General features: G+C 39.5%; 1 protein-coding gene across 5 annotated transcripts in view; it reads right to left on the bottom strand.

Annotated features, from left to right (window-relative positions):
• Positions 1–22,436, bottom strand: part of ralgapa2 (Ral GTPase activating protein catalytic subunit alpha 2) — a 482,467-nt gene that overhangs the window by 88,042 nt on the left and 371,989 nt on the right. For 2 of the 5 annotated variants that reach the window (XM_059986276.1, XM_059986277.1), the window contains exon 39: positions 20,821–20,951. The exons of the other annotated variants lie outside the window; for them this stretch is intronic. In XM_059986276.1, the coding sequence (XP_059842259.1) occupies positions 20,843–20,951 (109 nt within the window). In that variant the 3' untranslated portion in view covers positions 20,821–20,842. Of the gene's footprint in view, positions 1–20,820; positions 20,952–22,436 lie in introns of those variants that run through there. 5 annotated transcript variants of the gene reach the window in all.

Genomic DNA, 22,436 nt, shown 5'->3' with positions numbered 1-22,436 from the left:
TTGCAAAGCCGTGCTTTTACATTCAAGCTTATGGCTGGTTGCAATTTAGATTAAGAACCGAAAATAGACAATAGACAGTAGGTGCAGGAGTAGACCATTCGGCCCTTCTAGCCAGCACTGCCATTCACTATGATCATGGCTGATCATACACAATCAGTACCCCGTTCCTGCCCTCTCCCCATATCCCTTGACCTCACTATCTATAAGAGCTCTATATAACTCTCTCTTGAATGCATCCAGAGACTTGGCCTCCACTGCCTTCTGGGGCAGAGCATTCCACATATCCTCCACTCTCTGGGTGAAAGTTTTTCCGCATCTCTGTTCTAAATGGCCTACCCCTTATTCTTAAACTGTGGCCTCTAGTTCTGGACTCACCCATCAGCGGGAACATGCTTCCTGCCTCCAGTGTGTCCAATCCCTTAATAATCTTATATGTTTCAATCAGATCCTCTCTCATCCTTCTAAATTCCAGTGTATACAAGCCCAGTCGCTCCAGTCTTTCAACATATGACAGTCTTGCCATTCTGGGAATTAACCTTGTGAACCTACGCTGCACTCCCTCAATAGCAAGAATGTCCTTCCTCAAATTTGGAGACCAAAACTGCACACAATACTCCAGGTGTGGTCTCACCAGGGCCCTGTACAGCTGCAGAAGGACCTCTTTACTCCTATACTCAATTGCTCTTGTTATAAAAGCCAGCATGCCATTAGCTTTCTTCACTGCCTGCTGTACCTGCATGCTTGCTTTCATTGACTGATGTACAAGAACAACTAGATCTCGTTGTACTTCTCCTTTTCCTAACTTGACTCCATGTAGATAGTAATCTGCCTTCCTGTTCTTGCCACCAAAGTGGATAACCTCACATTTATCCACATTAAACTGCATCTACCATACATTTGCCCACTCACCCAACCTGTCCAAGTCACCCTGCATTCTCATAACATCCTCCTGACATTTCACACTGCCACCCAGCTTTGTGTCAGCAGCAAATTTGCCAATGTTACTTTTAATCCCTTTATCTAAATCATTAATGTATATTATAAACAGCTGCGGTCCCAGGACCGAACCTTGCGGTACCCCACTGGTCACAGCCTGCCATTCCAAAAGGGACCCGTTAATCACTACTCTTTGTTTCCTGTCAGCCAGCCAATTTTCAATCCACATCAGTACTCTGCCCCTAATACCATGTGCCCTAATTTTGTCCACTAATCTCCTATGTGGGACTTTATCAAAAGCTTTCTGCAAGTCCAGATACACTACATCCACTGGCTCTCCCTTGTCCATTTTCATAGTTGCAAAAAACTCCACAAAATTAGTCAAGCATGATTTTCCCTTCATAAATCCATGCTGACTCGGACTGATCCTTCTACTGCTATCCAAATGTGTCATAATTTCCTCTTTTATAATTGACTCCAGCATCTTTCCCACCACTGACGTCAGGCTAACTGGTCTATAATACCCTGTTTTCTCTCTCCCTCTTTTCTTGAAAAATGGTACAACATTAGCCACCCTCCAATCAGCAGGATCTGTTCCTGAATCTATAGAACATTGGAAAATGATTACCAATGCATCCACGATTTCTAGAGCCACCTCTTTAAGTACCCTGGGATGTAGACCATCAGGTCCCAGGGACTTATCAGCCTTCAGACTCAACAATCTATCCAACATCGTTTCTTGCCTAATATAAATTTCCTTCAGTTTATCCTTTACCCTAGTTCCTTTGGCCACTATTACATCTGGGAGATTGTTTGTGTCTTCCCTAGTGAATTCAGATCCAAAGTACCTGTTCAACTCATCTGCCATTTCCTTGTTCCCCATAATAAATTCACCCATTTCTGTCTTCAATGGCCCAATTTTGGTCTTAACTATTTTTTTGCTATTCACGTACCTAAAGAAGCTTTTACTATCCTCCTGTATATTCTTGGCTAGTTTACCTTTGTACCTCATTTTTTCTTGATGTATTGCCTTTTTTGTTATCTTCTGTTGCTCTTTAAAAGCTTCCCAGTCCTCCGGTTTCCCACTCATCTTTGCTATGTTATACTTCTTCTCTTTTATTTTTATACTGCCCTTTACTTCCCTCATCAGCCACGGCCGCCCCTTACTCCCCTTAGCATCTTTCTTCCTCTTTGAAATGAACCAATCCTGCACCGTCCGCATTATTCCCAGAAATACCTGCCATTTTTGTTCCACTGTCTTCCCTGCTAGGGTATTGTTCCATTGAACTTTGGCCAGCTCCTCCCTCATAGCTCCGTAGTTCCCTTTGTTCAACTGTAATACTGACACATCCGATTTTCCCTTCTCCTTCTCAAATTGTAGGTTAAAACATATCATATTATGGTCACTATCTCCTAATGGTTCCTTTACCTTGAGGTCCCTGATCAAATCCGGTTCATTGCACAACACTAAATCTAGAATTGCCTTCTCCCTGGTAGGCTCCAGTACAAGCTGTTCTAAGAATCCATCTCGGAGGCACTCCACAAACTCCCTTTCTTGGGGTTCAGTACCATTCTGATTCCCCCAATCTACCTGCATATTGAAATCCCCCATGTCAACTGTATCATTACCTCTGCGACATGCCAATTTTAACTCTTCATTCAACTTACACCCTACATCCAGACTGCTGTTTGGGAGCCTGTAGATAACTCCCATTAGGGAGTTTCTACCCTTAGAATTTCTCAGTTCTATCCATACTGATTCTACATCCCCTGATTCTATGGTCCCCCTTGCAAGGGACTGAGTATCATTCCTCACCAACAGGGCCACCCCACCCTCTCTGCTAGTCAGTCTGTCCTTTCGATAAGATGCATATCCTTGAATATTCATTTCCCAGGCCCTGTCTGCTTGAAGCCATGTCTGTTATTCCCACAACATCGTACTTGCCAATTTCCAACTGAGCCTCAAGCTCATCTGCTTTATTCCTTATACTTCGTGCATTCATACATAATACTTTTAATCCGGTACTCCCCTCTCCTTTCATATCAATTCCTATTTCACTTGGCCATACTGTATGATCTCTTCTTGAGCTTTCTACTCCATTGATTCTGTTGTCCTTTTCAACTTTCCTTATTTTCACTTTCCCTTTAAATCCATCCTTATATTTCCAGTTCATCCCCTCCCCCCACTACTTAGTTTAAACACATCCATGTTGCAGTGGCAAACCTGTCTGCCAGAATGCTGGTCCCCCGCCTATTAAGGTGCAACCCGTCCCTTTTGTACAATTCATCCCTACCCCAAAACAGATCCCAGTGGTCCAAGAATGTAAATCCTTGCTTCCTGCACCAGTTCCTCAGCCACACATTCAGATCCATTATCTCCCTGTTCCTGCCCTCTCCAGCACAAGGAACTGGAAGCAAACCAGAGATAGCCACCCTGGAAGTCCTGCTTTTCAGCCTTCTTCCGAGTTCTCTGAAGTCCTGCTGCAGAATGTCCTTCCTCTTCTTCCCAATGTCATTTGTGCCAACATGCACTACCACTTCCGTCTGTTCAACTTCAACCTTGAGGATTCCCTGCAATCAGCCCGTGATGTCCTGGATCCTAGCACCAGGGAGGCAACACACCATCCTTAAATCTCGCCTGTTGCCACAGAAACCCCTTTCTGTACTTCTTATTATGGAGTTCCCTACTACCACAGCTCTTCCTGATGTCTGACTCCTCGGCTCTGCTTCTGCACCAATTTTCGGCTCGCAGACCTGTCTGCCTCTCAGACTGGCAGTATCTTCTGTCCTGACAGCTTCCAAGAAGGTGAACCTGTTTACGAGAGGTACATCCCCTAGGGTCTCCTGTACTTCAAGCATGGGTTCTTGTTTACATCAAGAAGCTGAGCAAGAAATATTTGTTAGACGTTTAACTTTATCAGAAACAACTCTGATCCTAGAACTCTGTGCTAGAAAGCTGAGGTTAGCAATGAGTCTCATGGGCCATGGAAAGTGAATAACTATCACAGACTGAGCTGCAATAACATCATTTTCTTGATAATGAGAAGTCACTGAGGGCTGGAGATAGCCACAGAAGTGTGCTCACTGCTCCTCAGTAAGGCAGTCTAATGAACAATGGACAGATGAGCAATGTTCCACGATCATCTGTAACACAAAATGAGCCTAAACAAAACTTTTGCAATTTATCCCTTTAGTTGACTCAAGGATGTCAATCCCCAAACTGTGAAAGTGTACCAACCTCTGAATGTCTGTCTGCTTCTTCATATCCTTATCATTTCAGTCAGGAATGCTTTTTAACCTCACATTTATGTAATTACACCCTACCTTCTGCATGGTCATCATTCACAAAGGCGTTGCATCAATCTATGCCATGTATCATGCTCACAGATCTCTTCACCCTTGCAGGAGAAACAATTACCAAGAGAGGCACTATATCAAAAATGACCCTCCATCCACCTTGCAAATCACATCAACAAAAGAAGCATCCTGGAAGACAAATGGTGGTTTGGAACGCAAAACCATTGGCGATGGAACATCACTGGTATCTATGGACAGAATACTTATCCAGCTCATTTCATACAGCATATGCTCACATTGAAAATGATCACGTGTACAATGATTGCTCCAAATCACAGTTTTAATCCACTCAAGAACTTTTGGAACCTGGTGACAAATCAGTCTGAGGATACATTGTCATAGCACTCATGCCTACCATATATCAGTTCTGACTCAATACACTCAGTAAGGGAGAGAGATGGGTTTCGCCTGGAGACGAACATACAGTGAGCAAAAAGAGCTGGGGATATGTGAAAAGTCCTTCAGAGGGCACTCCACATTTAGGCAAAATGAATGCAGATAGTGCTCCCAACAAGCCACTGCTAATGTAAAACTTCAGAAGCAGGTCCGAGAATGAGTCATAAACTAGCAGATGTCTTTGGCCATAAGGGACAATATACAGCTGGCCAATTAACCAATGTTGGGATGTGGGAGGAAACGGTGGAATCCAGAGGAAACCCAAGTTATCACAGGGAGAATGTGAAAACTCCACACAGACAGCACCAGAGAACAGGATCAGACATGGGCTAGTGGTGCTGTGATGGAACAGTTCTATTAACTACTGCATCATGGTACCCCGAAATATGATAGGGGACTGCATGGCTCACTTGCTAAACTCCCTAATGTAGCCATTCTGATCTGGCAGCACTTCACCTATTAATTAATAATCCCACCAATCTCAATGGCCAAGTCAGATGTAGTCATGTCTGAGAACACTCATTGGCTTTGTTCTTAGGGTACAGTCAAGAGCACTTCATCCATCATGTGATAGATGAGAGCAGCTGCTTCCAAGACTTCTGAAGCCACAGGGGATTATGCAATGTTACCTACAGCAAAACCAAGTGTCAGGATTTGTAATTGGACGAATACATGCACAGAAGCATTTGACACATTGTTCGAGTTTCAGTTTCCAAATACACAAAACATACCTTTGTGGTCATGAACAGTTTTACTTATGGTAAAAAAAAATACTTACCATATTTTGGAATAGTGAGATATGAATGATGTTGAACAGCGGGGTTAGGTAAAGCACACAAATTTCATGGCAATGTGTGCTTGTGTGTGTTTGCCTATAACAACATCAAACCTGAACTTGACATAAGTTCAGGTAGGGTCTGCCAAGTAACTATGAAGAAGTTGATAATTAATGTATTGTCCGAGTTAAAAGATCATTGCTGCGATGGCTTTCTAGACAATATTGTAAACTCCTCATTCACTCTGGAATTGTTTTCCTTTTTCTCCTCACTTTCATCACATTTGCTTATTCCTCAATATTTTGGAGATGTGAAATATTCTACAGAGCAAAACAGATCATTGCCATTGTGGTGTAAAATATAGGGAGAAAACAGATTAACAGAAGCAGGTTGTGCACTCTCATTGTGCTTCCTCAATCACGTTCTTGTTTATGACAGGCTTTCATCACTCATGGGCGTTAGCAGCCTTCCTTTTTTTTTAAGTGGTAACTCTCATCTTCACTCAGCCAGCAAGCAAGTCTGCATGGGAGTTCAACAAGGTGAGTAGAGCTGAACTGATGCAACAAGAATGTTTCTTGGCAGCTTCCAAGAAAGCTTGCATGCACAGAAAAAATGGCAATTGTGTAGTTACAGAACAATGGATCAAGCTTGATTAAAACTCATTTAAACACGCAGTTTCAGACATGCCGCATTGATCTTTGCCTCAATTAGCAAAAATGCTAACCTTGAAAGAGAAAATACATATTTCACTCACAGTAAACATATATTTGATTACTTAATGAGATAGAATGCATGTTACTTGAATGGAAGAGACATTACTTACAATGAATAATTATTTACAAGTAAACATCTGACAGAAAATCTTATTCTAGAACTAAACTTCCTCAATTCCCAATGAGTAGCTACCAAGTTTTATGCTGAAATACCCGCTAATTTTCACATTCATTCTGAAAATATCTTATTGTACTTCAATTTCCAGTTTGCAAGACCTTTCCTCCCAACAGGAAGGTAATTGCTAACCAAAATAAAGAGTTAATGTACAGAATGAACCATGTGAGTGTGAAAGCATTAACAGACATACCACAGATGCCCATATCCTGCATGGAATGTGTCCCTCCAAGTCATTAGAATGTTGTAAACATCTAATTAATTTCATCAGCTCACAAGCCCTAATGAAGTGTTAACAGCCATTGCAGTGGGAAGAGGCATATGGCGCTGCATTCATGTATAGTAAAATAATCCAATTTCCTTTCTAAATCTTTGCCCAACAGGTATTCACTAATAGAGTACTGTCTTCCCATATGGCTATATTATTCTTTCATTTAACATCAAATCCCAATACTGTACAAGATTCTAAAACAAAACATTCAGCAAAGTTGCAGAAAATGATTAAAAATGTGAAGTTCATTTCTATCCCAAAAACTGATATACTTAAAAAGAAGTTCTTTCACAAGGTGTATATTTTGCCAGCATCAGATACTTGGATAAAACACACACAAAATGATGGAGGAACTCAGTAGGTCAAGCAGCATCTATAGAGAGCAATTAAGTGCCAATGTTTTGGGCTGAGACCCTTCAGTGGGACTGCAAAGGAAGGGGAAAGAACCCAGAATAAGGAGGTGGGGGGGACAGGAAGGGGTACAAGCTGGAGAGTGTTAGATGAAACCAGGTGAGGGGGTAGGTAGGTTTGCGAGTTAGTTATTAGGATATCCTTTAATTAACAACCAATTTCATAAGTTATTGTCCAAATTAAGTCATATCTATTATCTTCATTTCAACAAAATTAGCTGTTTGTATTAATTTAAACAGGAACAAGTTTGGCAAATTAGGAAGCAGGCGATAAATTTGGATTGTAAAAGCTTGAAAGGAAAATGGAATGAATGATAGAGATGGACAAGGTCTTCGGATCTTATGAAAGAATGATTTAACATACATATGTCTACGGGATTGCTTTGAGTTGGTAGACTGGGCGGTGTTCAAGACTCATCTGAGGATCTGAATGAATACACCAGGGTTGTCAAGCACTTTATAAAATCAGTTGTATACAAGTGTGTCCCCACAAATCATTCAGAGTATTCCCCAAACAGAAGACCCAGATGAACCATGAGATCCATAATCTGCTGAGGGCCAGATCATTGGCATTCAAGTCTGGTGACCAAGAACGTTACATGAGGTCCAGGTACAATCTCCAGGAAGTCATCTCATGGACGAAGTGGCATTTCCAGACTGAACTTGAATCAATGAAGGATGTTCAACAGCTGTGGCAGGGCTTGAATACTATCATCCCCTATAGAGTAAAATCAAGTGACATAGGCGACTACAGGGCTTCAGTTCCAGATGAGCTCAATGCTTGCTTTGATTGTCAACACATGAAGGAAACATCATGAACTTCCATACCCCCGTGATGATCCTGTGATTTCAGTCTCTGATGCTGACGTGTGAGCATCCTTTGTGAGGCTGAATTCACAGAAAGCATCCAGCCCAGATAGGGTACCTGGCCAAGAACTAAGGACCTGTGTTATGATCTAGCTGAAGTGTTCACTGAAATCTTTAACCTCTCACTTTGGCAGTCTTCAATTACACCAGTGCCCAAGAAAAATGCGGTAACCTGCCTCAATATCTAACATCCAGTAGCACTTACATCCATTGTGATGAAGTGATTTGAGTGGTGGCGGTGAAACTTATCAACTCCTGCCTGAGATGCAATTTGAATATGCTCTAATTTGTCTACCGGCACAACAGGTCCATGGCAGGTACCATCCTATTGGCTCTTCACTCAACCCCGGAACATCTGGACAGGAAAGATACATACGTCAGGATGCCCTTTATCAACTACAGCTTGGCATTCAATACTATCTCCTCAAAACTAATCAATAAGCTTCAAGACCTTGGCCTCAATGCCTCCTTGTGGAATTGGATCCTCAATTGCAGGCACCAATCAGTTCAGATTGGCAACAACATCTCCTCCATAATCTCCTTCAGCACAGGTACACCACGAAGTTGAGTGTTTAGTCCCCTGCTTTACTAGCTGTACAATTATGATTGCCGCTAAGCACAGCTCAGAATCAGAATCAAGTTTATTATCACCGGCATGTGATGTGAAATTTGTTAACTTAGCAGCAGCAGTTCAATGCAATATATAATATAGAAGAGAATAAATAAATGTAATAACAGTAATAAATAAATCAATTATAGTATACTGTACATATATTGAATAGATTAAAAAATATACAAAAAAAAGAAATACTGTATATTAAAAAAATGAGGTAGTGTCCAAGGATTCAATGTCCATTTAAGAATCGGATGGCAGAGGGGAAGAGGGGAAGAAGCTGTTCCTGAATCGCTGAGTGTGTGCTTTCAGGCTTCTGTACCTCCTACCTGATGGTAACTGTGAGAAAAGGGCATGCCCTCGGTGCTGGAGGTCCTTAATAATGGACATTGGCTTTCTGACATGCCTTTTTTATCTCCTGCTGTAATTTATAATCCACATCCAGCTGCTGTTTGGAGGCCTGTATACAAGTGCTATTAGGGTTCTTTTGCCCTTGCCATTTCTTAACTCAACCCTTAGAGACTCTACACCAGGCATGGGCAAACTGTGGCCCGCGGGCCATATGCGGCCCGTTAAGCTTTTTAATCCGGCCCGCAGAACTTGATGAAACTATATTAATAAATCTTGTTAACGTTTTTTCCCCGCAATTCTGGCGTTTTCCCAATAGATGACGCACTCTATATACATTGACCTTTGTTGAGGTGCAGCGTATTACTCCACATTTGCGCTTTACTTTGTAACCTTGTGGCGACCCATTTCCTGGCACATCCGAACCGGCTCACAATTAGCCAGCGTTCCGGCTAAGGGAAATAGCCTGCGGGGATTTGCGAGCACAGAGCTTTGGAGCCTCTGCGCCACGGGGGGCAGGTTGAGGGATGCTTAAAAGTGAGGCTGGGGATTTCAAATAAAGTTTTTTCCTTCAACTGCAGTTACCGACTCCGTGTCATAATTTTAGCGCTGCGTGTAGCACACCGCTACAACCTCTCACCCCTTCTGTTAAGATGAGTGGAGCTAAGCAAAGAAAAGTGGATAGAGAATGTCGGGTGTTTAATAAGGAGTGGACAACTAAATATCTTTTTACCGAACACAGATCAACTGCTGTATGCCTGATATGCCAAGAGACTGTGGCGGTTTTTAAAGAATATAATATCAGCCGTCACTTTGCCACAAAACATGCCAACTATGCTAGCGACCAGTCAACGAAAGAACGGGAAGCTAATGCTCAGAGGTTGGCAGCTAATTTACAGGCTCAACAAAATTTTTTTCACTGTCAAACTGCCATTCATGACTCAAGTACCAAGGCGAGTTTTATGCTGTCATTCAAATTAGCAAAGGCCAGCAAGCCTCTGTCTGAAGGCGAGTTTTTAAAAGAATGTATGGTGGAGACAGCAGGTGTATTGTGTCCAGAGAGCAAAGACAAATTTGAAAAAATCAGTTTATCACGCAGGACAGTGACTCACCGTGTGGAACTGATAGATGAAGATATAACCAGCGACTTAAATAAAAAGGCAGAGTCGTTCACGTTATATTCATTAGCACTGGATGAAAGCGATGATGTAAAAGACACTGCTCAGCTCCTCATTTTTATCCGAGGAATTAACAATACTTTTGAAATAACGGAGGAGTTTTTGACAATGGAGTCTCTGAAAGGAAAAACACGGGGAGAGGACTTGTATGACCGGGTGTCTGCTGTCATCGAAAATATGAAGCTCCCTTGGAGTAAACTTATCAACGTCACCACAGATGGATCTCCTAATTTGACGGGGAAAAATGTCGGCCTGCTGAGGAGAATACAGAATAAAGTGAAAGATGAAAATCCTGATCAGGATGTTATTTTCCTTCACTGCATCATCCACCAGGAATCTCTATGTAAATCGGTATTACAGCTGAATCATGTTGTGAATCCTGTCGTAAAACTTGTCAACTTTATACGTGCAAGGGGACTTCATCACGTTCCTGGAGGAAACTGATGCGGATCACCAGGACCTACTTTATCACTCCCGTGTCCGCTGGTTAAGTTTGGGCAAAGTGTTTCAACGAGTATGGGAGCTCAAAGAGGAGATCGGTGCATTTTTGGAGTTACTGAGTAAGGCCGGCAAATTTCCTGAGCTGAGCAACAAGAGCTGGCTTTGTGACTTTGCATTTGCTGTGGATATATTTTCACACATGAATAAACTGAACGTGAAGCTACAGGGGAAGGATCAGTTTGTGCATGACATGTACACAAACGTGAAAGCCTTTAAATCCAAGCTGGCTTTTTTCTCCAGGCAAATTTCGAATAAGTTATTCACTCATTTTCCCACACTAGCCACGCTGGAAGAGGCCGGTGCAAATGTGAAAAAATACAGCGAGTCACTGGATGCGCTGCACAGAGAATTCTGCCGTCGCTTTTCTGATTTTGAAAAAATTGACAAGTCACTTCATTTGGTGGCCTGTCCCCTGTCACAAGATCCTGAAACAGCACCAGAGGAGCTACAGCGGGAACTGATCGACCTTCAGTCTGACCCCGTCTTAAAAGAGAAGTTCAACTCTCTTAAACTGAATGATTTTTATGCTTCACTTGGTAAAGAGGTGTTTCCAAACCTCCGGAGGACGGCACAGAAAATGCTGGCATTGTTCGGCTCGACCTATTTGTGTGAACAGGCGTTCAGCATCATGAACATCAACAAAGCCAGCCACAGATCCAAGTTAACTGACCAACACCTCAGATCCATCCTGAGAATCGCCACAACAAAACTAAATCCAGACTTTGATGCGCTGGCTAAAAAGGGAGACCAACAACACTGTTCCCACTGAAATTAAAAATAAGTTTCTTCGTTGTGGTATGTAAAAAATGCATTTGAAAATATTTTTTTCAATAAGCCTTACATGTTACATGTCATTTCTGTTAAGTGATGGACATGAGTAGTGTGCAGGTGCACGTACGTTCTCAAAATAAAAAACGCGCTCCGCATACTGGCGCGCTCTCATTGTTCTGTCATTGTGCGGGTCGTTGTTGAGTTTTGGCACAGGGGACAATTGAATAAGAAGGAGCAGGACGAGTAGACCTGCATCTCCCACCGTTTTTGAAATAAAGACAGTCAGGAGGAGAGTGATGATGATAATATCTTGAAGGATAACAGAATTTTCAGTGCTTTAAAATAATAACTGTTACTATTTAAAAAAGCTGTATTTTATTCATTTAATTTTCAGTGTTTTCAAAGTCATTTCAATAAATAGCTAAATACCATGGGACTTCAAAGACAGATATTTTGTTGTAATGCATTTGTTCATTTTCAATTGAAATTAAAGCACATGTTTTCTACATATCCCATGATATTTTATTTTCTCTTATGAGGTGTATTACCAAAACACTCCGTCCATCTTCTCCTGGTCCGGCCCCCCTGTCAAATTTTAGAACCCTTTGTGGCCCTCAAGTCAAAAAGTTTGCCCACCCCTGCTCTACACCTTCCGATCCTATGTCATCCCTTTCTAATTATTTAATATTATTTCTTATACACAGGGCCACACTACCCCCTCTGCCTACTAACCTATCTTTCCAATACACCGTATATCCTTGGACATTCAACTCCCAATGGCAGCCACCCTTTAGCCAAGTTTCAGGGATGGCCACAACGTCATATTTGCCAATCTGTAGTTGAATTTCAAGATCGTCCATTTTATTTCTTATGCTGCATGCAATCAAATATAACACTTTCAATCCAGCATTTGTTGCTTTCTGTTTTAACTGCACCATGCCTCTACTGCCCTGTAACTCATCCCACTGGCTGTGATTATGTCTCATCTCCTACCTGTCCTTTCTATTATCTCTGTTGCACGCTATCTTTGATTTATTTCTGTTTCCCCTTCCTCAGTCCTATCTCTCCGGTTCCCATCTCTCTGCTAAATTAGTTTACGCTTTCCCAAACAGCTCTATTAAACCTGCCTTCTAGGATATTGGACCCCTTTGGGTTCAGGTGTAACCCGTCCTTTTTGTACGGTTGTACCCCCCCCCCCCCCCCAGGAGAGGCCCCAATGATCCAGGAACCCAAAGCCCGAATTCAAGGATAACTCAAAGTCTGATTTGAAGAAAGTAACATCCTCACTATTTTCATTGTAACCTCTGGCCCATAACCTCTCAAAGTGGCTGAGGAACCTGTGGCATTTCATCAAGAACACATTAAAGTGCAAAGAAAACAGAAGGACCAGCACCAATATTTGCTCTCACTTGTCACATTAAGTACCTTCTACCCTGGGAATGTTAAAAATCATAGATTGTCCCTTATATCAAGGGATAATGGGAGAAAGAGTAAAATAAATTTAATGAGTATCCATACTGATGTATACTTTGTAAATTGCACCTTTGCCTTCTTGAACATTTGTTATTTATAGCAGCTGGATACTGTTTGCAGGAGACTAATACTTGGCATGATGCTTCCTCTGTTGTCAATCTTTCAGGTTAGTTGCAAACTTTTCATTTGAATTTATTTATCACAGTCAAGGACACACCAGCCTTTGGACATGTGAATCTGCCTTCCAACCTAAAGCCTAATCATGTTCCAAGCTGATGAAAGAGATAGCGAATGGTTGATGGAAGAAACTGAAGGCAGAGATCGAGAGGAAATAATAGAATCTAATAGCATATGAGACCAAGAGGGAAAGAATGCTCATGTGTGAGATGGGTTGGGAGGGAGCAATGTTCCCTCTAATTTGTAATGAGCAGTGCGCACAAAAATCTTGTGCTATGCAAATTTTGTGACAACAATATGTGCACACAGAATAATTTCTTCAATAAAAACAGTATAAATAAGGCAGTTCTAAAATCAGCAGACAAATCATCGCAAACTCCACATTGTCAACACCAGTGGCATCAGAAACCAGGAAAGGAAATGGGATCATGTACGATCGTGAAGCATGCTTAACATGCCAACAAGGTAGAAGGTAATGACCTTTTGTGCGCAGTTTAAATTCCTTTGTGCGCTAGCAGCAAAAGGTGCGTGCGCACGCACACACGCAAACCTCAGAGGGAGCATTGAGGGAAGCAGTGGAAGAGACAGAGAGAATCTGACTTAAAAGGAACTTTAACGTTCGCAAATTATTAAAAACTTCTTCTATTTATAGAGATTCAAGAGAAAATATTTCCTACAGTGGATTTGCAAGGTGTAGTGCTGAAAAATACCAAATTGCTTTTACAAAATAAAAGCTCTGAAAGAAAGAAATAAACAATAAGCTTACTAAAGACTTGTGGGTACTCAATCAAAGACTTATGTACTTGTGTTCATTCAATTCCTTCACAAAGTGCAGCAATAAGAACATGTATAATATAGTGTTGATTTTCTATGCACATTCTGAACATCTTTTGATATGTAAACCAGTTATTGATTCTTTATGTCAACTATCTTAAGCCTGATATGGATATTAAGATATATGATTCATGTAACAGCTAGACTAATTAATAGGGATGAAAAAAAAGGTGTGGTAGTCAGGAAAATTATTCACAAAGAAGAAAGCCACCTTCTTTGTAAATGAGGCAAAACCAAATGGTTGATGAAGGATTACACTCTCTGAAGAAATACAGGAATCATTTAATCTAAGATGAAAGAATTAAAATATGCTGCATATTTACAGACAACATAATCAGTTTTTAATGAATATCGAAGTTTTAATGTCACTGATGTTCATCATATTGAATTTCAATGAATATTTAAATGAATATCTTAGTTTTCCTTACAAAATGAAAGTTTTGAATAGAAGTGCATATTCTTCAGTACAATAAATATGGACTTTGTAACTAACTGGACTTACATTACAACAAATGATCAAAAAGCATCAAATGAGGAGGTTTTATGGATTGTTTTAAAAGACATGAGAGAGGCAAAAATGTAGGAAGGTTTAGAGAATAAATTTCCATACTTATGAAGCATAGTCGCCAGTGGAAAGATTAAAGGTAATCTAATGCAAAACGATAAAAAATGGAAGAAAACATAAATGTTGTAGATTTGTCAGAACTGAAGAGATGACAAAGGGGGAAGCAAGTTCATCTGAGATATTAAAAGCAAGATTAAGAATAATATATTTGTGACTGCACTAAACTGTAAGCCAAAACAAAAGGCTGAAGAAGTGAAAGATGAGCAAGTCCATGTATAAGTCAGAACTATGCACGGAGGCCTGAATGAATCTAAGTTTACTGAGCATGGAAGATGGATCAGTGCATGTGTGGAATCTCCCAAATTTTTTTAACAGATTATGTTACTGAGGTGCAGTATACAGTTGAGATACTGAGGGATTCCAGGAAGTAAAGGCATGGAATTTGGAAGAGAACCATTGCAGGATTGCTTATTGCTATGACTGGATAAAAATAAAACAGAATCAAGGAAATCCAGGCATTCTTGGATGAACAATAGAGGAGAGGGAACAATAGAGGATAGGACATTTAATAAAATCATATTCACAAAGACCATCATTGCTTAGGCACTGTTCTAGCAGTGAATACCTGATTGGAGATCCAAAAGAGACGGGCAGCAAGGCCTGACAATACTTTTGGGAATTTTGGAAAGAAAAGAGAGGTTGGAGATGGGCATTTATTTGCAAAGATGGAGCATTTTCTGTTTTTTCTCTGAGAAAGGCATTAAGGTGGCAAATTTCAAATTTGGGAAGACTGAAAATAGGGGGATCTCAGTGAAGTCTATCGAATATTGAAAGGCCTAGATAGAGTGGATATGGAGAGGATGTTCCCTATAGTGGGTGAGTCTAGGGCCGGAGGGTTTAGCCTCAGACTAGAGAGATGTCTAATTAGAAAATAGATGAGGAAGAATTTCTTTAACCAAAGGGTGATGAATTTCTGGAAGTCATTGCCACAGAGACCAAGTCATTGAGTGTATTTAACGTGGAGTTCGATAGGCTCTTGGTTTGACAGGGTGTCAAAGGATACAGTGAGAAGGCAGGAGAATAGGGTTGAGAGGGATAATAAATCAGCCATGATGGACCGGCCGAGCAGACTCAATGGGCTGAATTGCCAAATTCTGCTCCTATGTCTTTAAGAGGAAAGTCAATAGATAAAAATATAATCTAGGGCAAATGTCAAGGAGGGTAGCTGGACATAACTAGCAAACATCATCCTGAAATAATACTCAAAGGATAGTGTGCTAATCAGGTACCGGTTGTTAATAGATTATCCTTATTTTAAAAATGGCAAAGCTTATAGAAGGGGAGCTCTGAATTTTCCCCGTAATGTACACGTCACAATTCATTGTATTTTTTTAAGAATTAAAAATTCCAGTGTTTTTATTTCAGGATCAACAAAAGTGGCCCAAGCAATTAATATCCTTATTATTGTTTATTTTTATTTAGAGATACAACATGCAATAGGTCCTTCCGGCCCTGCATGCTGAGCCACCCAGCAACTCCTGATTTAATTCTAACCCAATCATGGTAAAAATTTTCAATGACCAATTAACCTACTAACCAATATGTCTTTGGACTGTGGGAGGAAACCAGAGAACCCAGAGAAAACCCATGCATTCCACAGGGAGGATGTACACATTTAGATGGAGACGTAACGTAAAGATATTTACTCCTCATATATATTAAGGATGTAAGTCATAAAGTGAATTCAATTCAAAGTTCTTACAGATGGCATTGGAATTGAACTTTGAACAGACACTCCGAACTTCAATAGCATCACGCCAACTGCTATGCCACCGTAGCGCCCAGTACTTAACCCCAAAAATTGTGTCAAAATGGTAGCAAAGAAAAAGAAAACTGGCAAACTGATAAACTGAAAACTAGTATTTTTGGCAGTAATGGTTCAAATTGCTTCATTGTAATAACTGAAAAAGGATTTTCAGATTGTGAAAACTACCACCTTTGATTTCAAAATATTGAGCAAAGTTAGGGAACACCAAAAGAAACATATCACCATGAAATTTGTTTATCCTATTAGTAAAAATGCCATTACAGCACACAAAACACTTCACACTACTGAGTCAATGCCAGCACTTAGGATTCCAATAGTCTTTCTCTACTAATTTATTCCTATGGTCTTTTATTTCCCTCAAGTATCCATTTAATTTCCTTTTGAAATCACCGATAGTCTCTACTTCTACCATTCCAGAGGATTACTACCTCTCACTGCATAAGTTTTTTTCTCTCATCCTTCTGTATCTCTTGCCTAAAAATTAATATCTATTCTTCATTTACTTTGTATGAGAATAGGATTATTTTTTCAAATTAATCTAAACATGTCATAATCAAGTACACCACAATCAATGATCTTAGCTTCAAGAACAACCCCATCATCTCCAATTTAATGTGGTAACAAAAAACAATTTTATAGGACTGCATAGGCTGTCATTCCTTATCTCAAGCTTCTCCAAGTATGTGAGAAATTTCCTCCTATGTATAATTTTGATAACCTTATTCACCATTGATGTTAATCGGTTTTGCCAGCGATTATAAGGAACGTCTTTACACCCTTTCCTGAACATAAGCTGTCTCTGGCTATTCATTTTCAAAGAAGAATATGGAATGCCTCTTTGCTATCTCTATCCCTACCTTCCTTAGGAATCTTAGAAACAAGCCATGGGAGTAGGTGTCTTATCCTCTCTAAGTATGGCCAGCCTTTCCACTACATCCTGCTTATCATTTTTCATGCCATCTATTACATCCCTAGCCCTGGTTCTATGGATATTTTATCAGTTTGACTAAGCACCAATATAAAATACTCATCAAACATTCTAGCCTTGTACTATACATGCAATTACTACCTTTGTCTGCAAGCTGCCTCCTGTTATGCAATCATTATTTACATACTGGTGAAAGATTTTTGGATTTCCTTGAACTGCCATTCCACTCTCAAGTTTTCTCTTTGCAAAGTCTAACTTTCTTTGTCTTTTCCACTCTCAGCTGTGTTTGATCTGATTTTTACTTGATAAGTTCCCTAAGATATCAAACACTGTAATTTTTATTGTTTCATTATATAGTCTACTTCCCTCAGCATCCAAAGAATTCTGATTTCAATTCTTCTGACTGTTCTTCATGTCAATGTTTTCGGCTTGATACCCAAGACACCTCCTTCACAGAGGTCCCATTGATGCATTAAAGGCTCTCCTGTTAATTTTTTTATTGCACTTTACTGTGGCTGAATCTTCTCTCAACACACTGAAATAAACTCACTTTAAGTTAAAAAGTTCTATTAAGTCTCAATGATGGCTTTTATTCTAATGTTCTTCCATTGACACTTGGCCAAACTCATGTGTCTGCACCAGATCTATTACTGCTTCTTCTTCACTGGGCAATAAAGCTAAGAGCAGTTTTGGAAATTCTTCCCTACCTTTCCCATAATTAAACAAATATCAACTTTGAAAAAGAGTCCTTCTTTTATGATGAAGGGTCTTGGCCTGAAACATTGTCTGTGCTCTTTTCCACAGATGCTGCCTGCTGTGCTGAGTTCTCCAGGATTTTGTGTGTGTTCGTCCTTTTATGACCACTCTACACTTCTTCCATACCTCTAAAACTTGCATTCAGATTTGCACTTCTACCTTTCTCTTACAATGTAAAGGCCAATAAAATACCTCCAAGAGCATGGTCAAATCTCTTTTGCTTCTCAATGCTAAGTCGATTCTGTCCTTTGTCCCACAAAATAACTTCTTCTCAACACTGAGAAGTCTTCCATAATCAGGAATGCCATCTCAAGACCTTTCCTCCTATTTTTAATCTTTTCTGAATGCAGTGAATCAATGAATATCTGCACACCATTTTGTAGCACAATGTCACAGGGCTATCTATATCTGCAGCTAATTAACCTGATTTATTTGTGCATTTACTTACTTGTCCTTAAACAGAATCAGTGAACAAACTCAAATTCTGGTTTTATTGCTGAGAGAATAATCTTAAGATTTAATTTGTGTGTTCTACTGATCAACTTTGCTCTTACCTTTTACAAGTTATTTTTACTTCCACGACTGCCACGTAACAATCTTTCATTATGAACACTTTCTTTCCTTTTAGCGTCTCTTGGCCCATTTGGATCTGGTGACCTTCTAAGCCACTATGTGAATTATTTACTGTTTGCCTCTACTACGGCACAATGTAAAATATGGAAATTGTCTTCAGGTAGTTTCTTTTAACCATTTTTATATTCAATTATTTTCCTTCATTCCATTTTAGCTCAGTTACAACTATTTCCCAGTTTATTGCTTTTAGTAAAGGTATTCTGAATTTTGTAGAGCTAAGTTATCATAACTCTCATAAACTAGATGATACTTTCTAAGATAAACATTCTGATATCTAACAGTTATTGTCCATAATCTAATTCATCAAACAATGGCAGGCAATATTTGAGGAAAATTTTTAAGATACTGGAGTAACTGAACAATATTACAAGTCAGTATATAAAGTGCAGGAAAACAAAATGCTGATCTCCAAATCCTATGAATCCCTCTGTAGAATTGGGCATATCTATATGGCTCCTTAGCATCTGAAGCAAATAGCTTCAAAGACATTGGTTACTGTTCGCTTATTTAATGTATACAACTGGATAGGTCAGGAAATTCTACTAGTTCACTTGACTGTCATGTCAGGTTGCATTAAAGTATTCAAAATACAAATACCGAGCAAGAGGAGGCTTCACCAACTCTCTTCAACTGTTGGCAGAAGTATGCATCTCCAAAAGTGGAGGAAAGGCCTTTTCTAATGGATTTTGTAAAATCTCAATGCCATTAACAAAAATATTCCTAAAAACATTTTGGTAGGTGAAGTGGTGACTCCAAATTACCACCAAGTGTAGGGTGACGGCAAGAGAAAGAATGGGGAAATTACGAGCATATTGAGAAAGATCATTTTGCAAGAACATAAGGAGATGGGAAATGTGGCTTGGTGAGATTATTCTCATGTGAGCTGATATGGCCATTAAGGGCTAAGTAGCTTCCTCCTGTATTGCCATAAGGAAATACGTAGAAGAAAGTCTTGCTGCTTGATCCTAACTGACAAGAAGACATGCAGTTCCACAGTGTTTGCTGTGACATCACAACAGAAGAGCCCATAACAATTTTAATTGATATGCAGATTCTTGTGATTTATTTATCAAGGCAAATTTTAAAACTATAATAAGAAACAAAAATGCTGAAATAGTATGTCAACAGGTGAAAACAGAAAAGACAGCTTTACCATTTTTGGCGAAATTTCTTTTTTTATTAAAAGTCAGAGCAGCAGCTCATGTCAGCTATGCCTCAGTTGAGAGTTTAGTTACTGTGTAAGGATCTTTTTTGATTGATCTACAGTACTTCCTGCACTGTACGAAAGAGGGATTGCAATTATCAGAACAGATCTGGATCAAAGAATGTGCTTTGGGGTCAAAACTTCCAGGTTTTCAGTTATCCTTTGTTGTCGATTTTAACATTCTCATCCAAATTGCAATACTGGCAAAGTGGTGTTTAGTCTGAAGAAGTTGAAAATGTCTCTCCGTCATGGGTAAGGTTGTGCTCAGATCATATGCAAACTGACAAATAAATTTTAAGAGCAAATTTCAAACAGGTTATCACCCATTCAGGATATATCCCTTTTCTGCAGAACAGGAAGAATTCAAACAAATCAACACACACAAAATGCTGGAAGAACTGAGCAGGTCCAGCAGCATCTATGGCAAAGAATAAACTGTTGACATTTCGGGCTGCGACCCTTCCTTAGGACTGAGAGGGAAGGGGGAAGATGCCAGAATAAAAAGATGGGGCGGGGGGTGGAGGGGAAAGAGGCTAGCTGGAAGGTGATAGGTTAAACCAGGTGGGTGGGAATGGTCAAGGGCTGGAGAAAAAAGAATCTGAAAGGAGAGGAGAGTGGACCATAGGAGAAAGGAAGGAAGAGGGAACAAAGTGGTAGAATTCAGATGAAATTCTATTTGTTATCTCTCAGGATATTTGATCAGCTCATCTCCATCACTCTCTCTACTACAGTCTCCAGTCCAATGGCACAAAACATTCATGGTATAATTCTGGACATTCCTAATATAGTCTTCCAGATATGAACACACTTACATTTATTTGTTGCCTCACACAATTTTAAGATGTCTCAAATGCTTTATGGTAATGATGTGCTTTTTATGGTATGTTGCTGATGGATCATATGAAATACATTTGCCAAATTACAAGCACTGCAAACAGGAATAAGTTTTTTTTTTAAAAAAAGAAAAGTCTTAAGTGAAAGTAGCATGCTGACTAACATATTTTAGAAACACTTTTTCATGATGTATTGCATACTGATGTTTGGGGTCTATGGCAGCAATGCTTTTTTGGTTTTATTCCAAGTCTCCCATGTTATGCGAATCCTTAGTCTTCATTTGTCTTCATTCATTTGTTTAAAAATAAACTGATATTTTAAACATCCCTCTAACAACACAGTCACCTGGTGGCTCCCACACTTGCTCAAAATAAACGTTGGGTGAATTGCTTGAGAAATGAGAAACCCTGTGGAGCAGCCAAAAAATAGAGCAAAGTTAAACTTGCCAACCTAACCTGTGGTACTTCAAAGACTGTTAAAATAATTAATTTGGCATTCTCTTAAGATAACTAATAGGATAACCATGTCTCCTATACACAGGTCAGTAATGAAACAAATTAGACATCAGCATTTTTGCATGTAGCTTAAGTTTAGCAGAAGTATGCACACAACATTCTTGGTTTTTTTTAAACTTCTGGGAGTCCTTCTGTAGCTCAAAGGGGGGCTTAATTTTAATTTTCCCCATTGAAAAACCACATTTGACAAAGGATATTTATTTATTTATTTATTTATTTATAGGCATGCAATGCGGATAAGGCCCTTCTGGCTTTTTGATACGCGCTGCTCAGTAATCCTCCAATTTAATCCTACCCTAATCAGGGGACAATTTACAATGACCAATTAACCTACCAACTGGTAGGTCTTTGGACTGTGAGAGGAAACTGAAGCACTTGGAGGAAACCCACAAGAACATGGAAGAATGTGTAAACTTCTTACAGGCAGCAGCAGGAATTGAACCCGTGTCGCTGGTACTGTAAAGCATTGTGCTGACCACTACACTATCGTGTCACACATGTGTGCTGGTATTTTGAACTTACTCAAATGAGGAAATGGAGAAAATAAATACAAAAACTCAAAAGGAATGATCTAACGCAAGTCATTATCCTCAAATATAACTCTATTTGAATTATCAATGTTTGCATGAAAGGACAATATTAAGCACAAAATGATATAGCAGAGGTCATAAATAATGATGTACTTCCAAAGCTTCCCAAGTAAGGAGTACAATGTAAATCTATTGACAGTATAACAGACATTGATGACGCTACACATTTTCCTGTTAAATATTTAAATTCCCTGTCGCCACCTTGTGCGCCATCACATAATGATGAACTGAAAGGAACTTCAATCATGTCTCTCGGGAATCTACTGGTATAAGGCAAGAGATCAAGATTATTTGTTCAAAAATTACTACCAATTGAGGCCACAATGGCAATGCTATTGTGGAAAATGTCTCCATCTTTCAGAAACCAATTTTCTCAAGCAAATTCAGTTCCCTGCTCAATGAGAGTCTACAAGGCACACAATTTCTAGAAGTTGTTGATATTGATCTTGAAAATCAATTTTTTTTCCCATGGTCAAGTTACAGGTTGGTTCCTCCAGCATTGGTGATGAAAATAATCATGGCAATCTTTACACCACATTCAACAGAAAGTAATATAGAAAATATTCTGAAGCATTTTGGCATTGAAATCAAATAAATTTACACATTGGGCATAGCTACAAACATATTCAAAAGAGCTGTATATGCATTTGTTTTCTGTGTGTATATCTGTTATTGATAACATTAGTGACATTACATAATTTTAATCCTAATAATTTTATTTATGGAATAATTATACATTAATATAGGATTTTATTTCTTTTACAAGGAGTGCTTTAAAATCCAATTG

Source organism: Hypanus sabinus, chromosome 12 (genome assembly GCF_030144855.1).
Source record: "Hypanus sabinus isolate sHypSab1 chromosome 12, sHypSab1.hap1, whole genome shotgun sequence".
NCBI lineage: Eukaryota > Metazoa > Chordata > Chondrichthyes > Myliobatiformes > Dasyatidae > Hypanus > Hypanus sabinus.
Note: the sequence above shows the minus strand (reverse complement) of the source record. Positions and strands in the feature narration are given on the sequence as shown.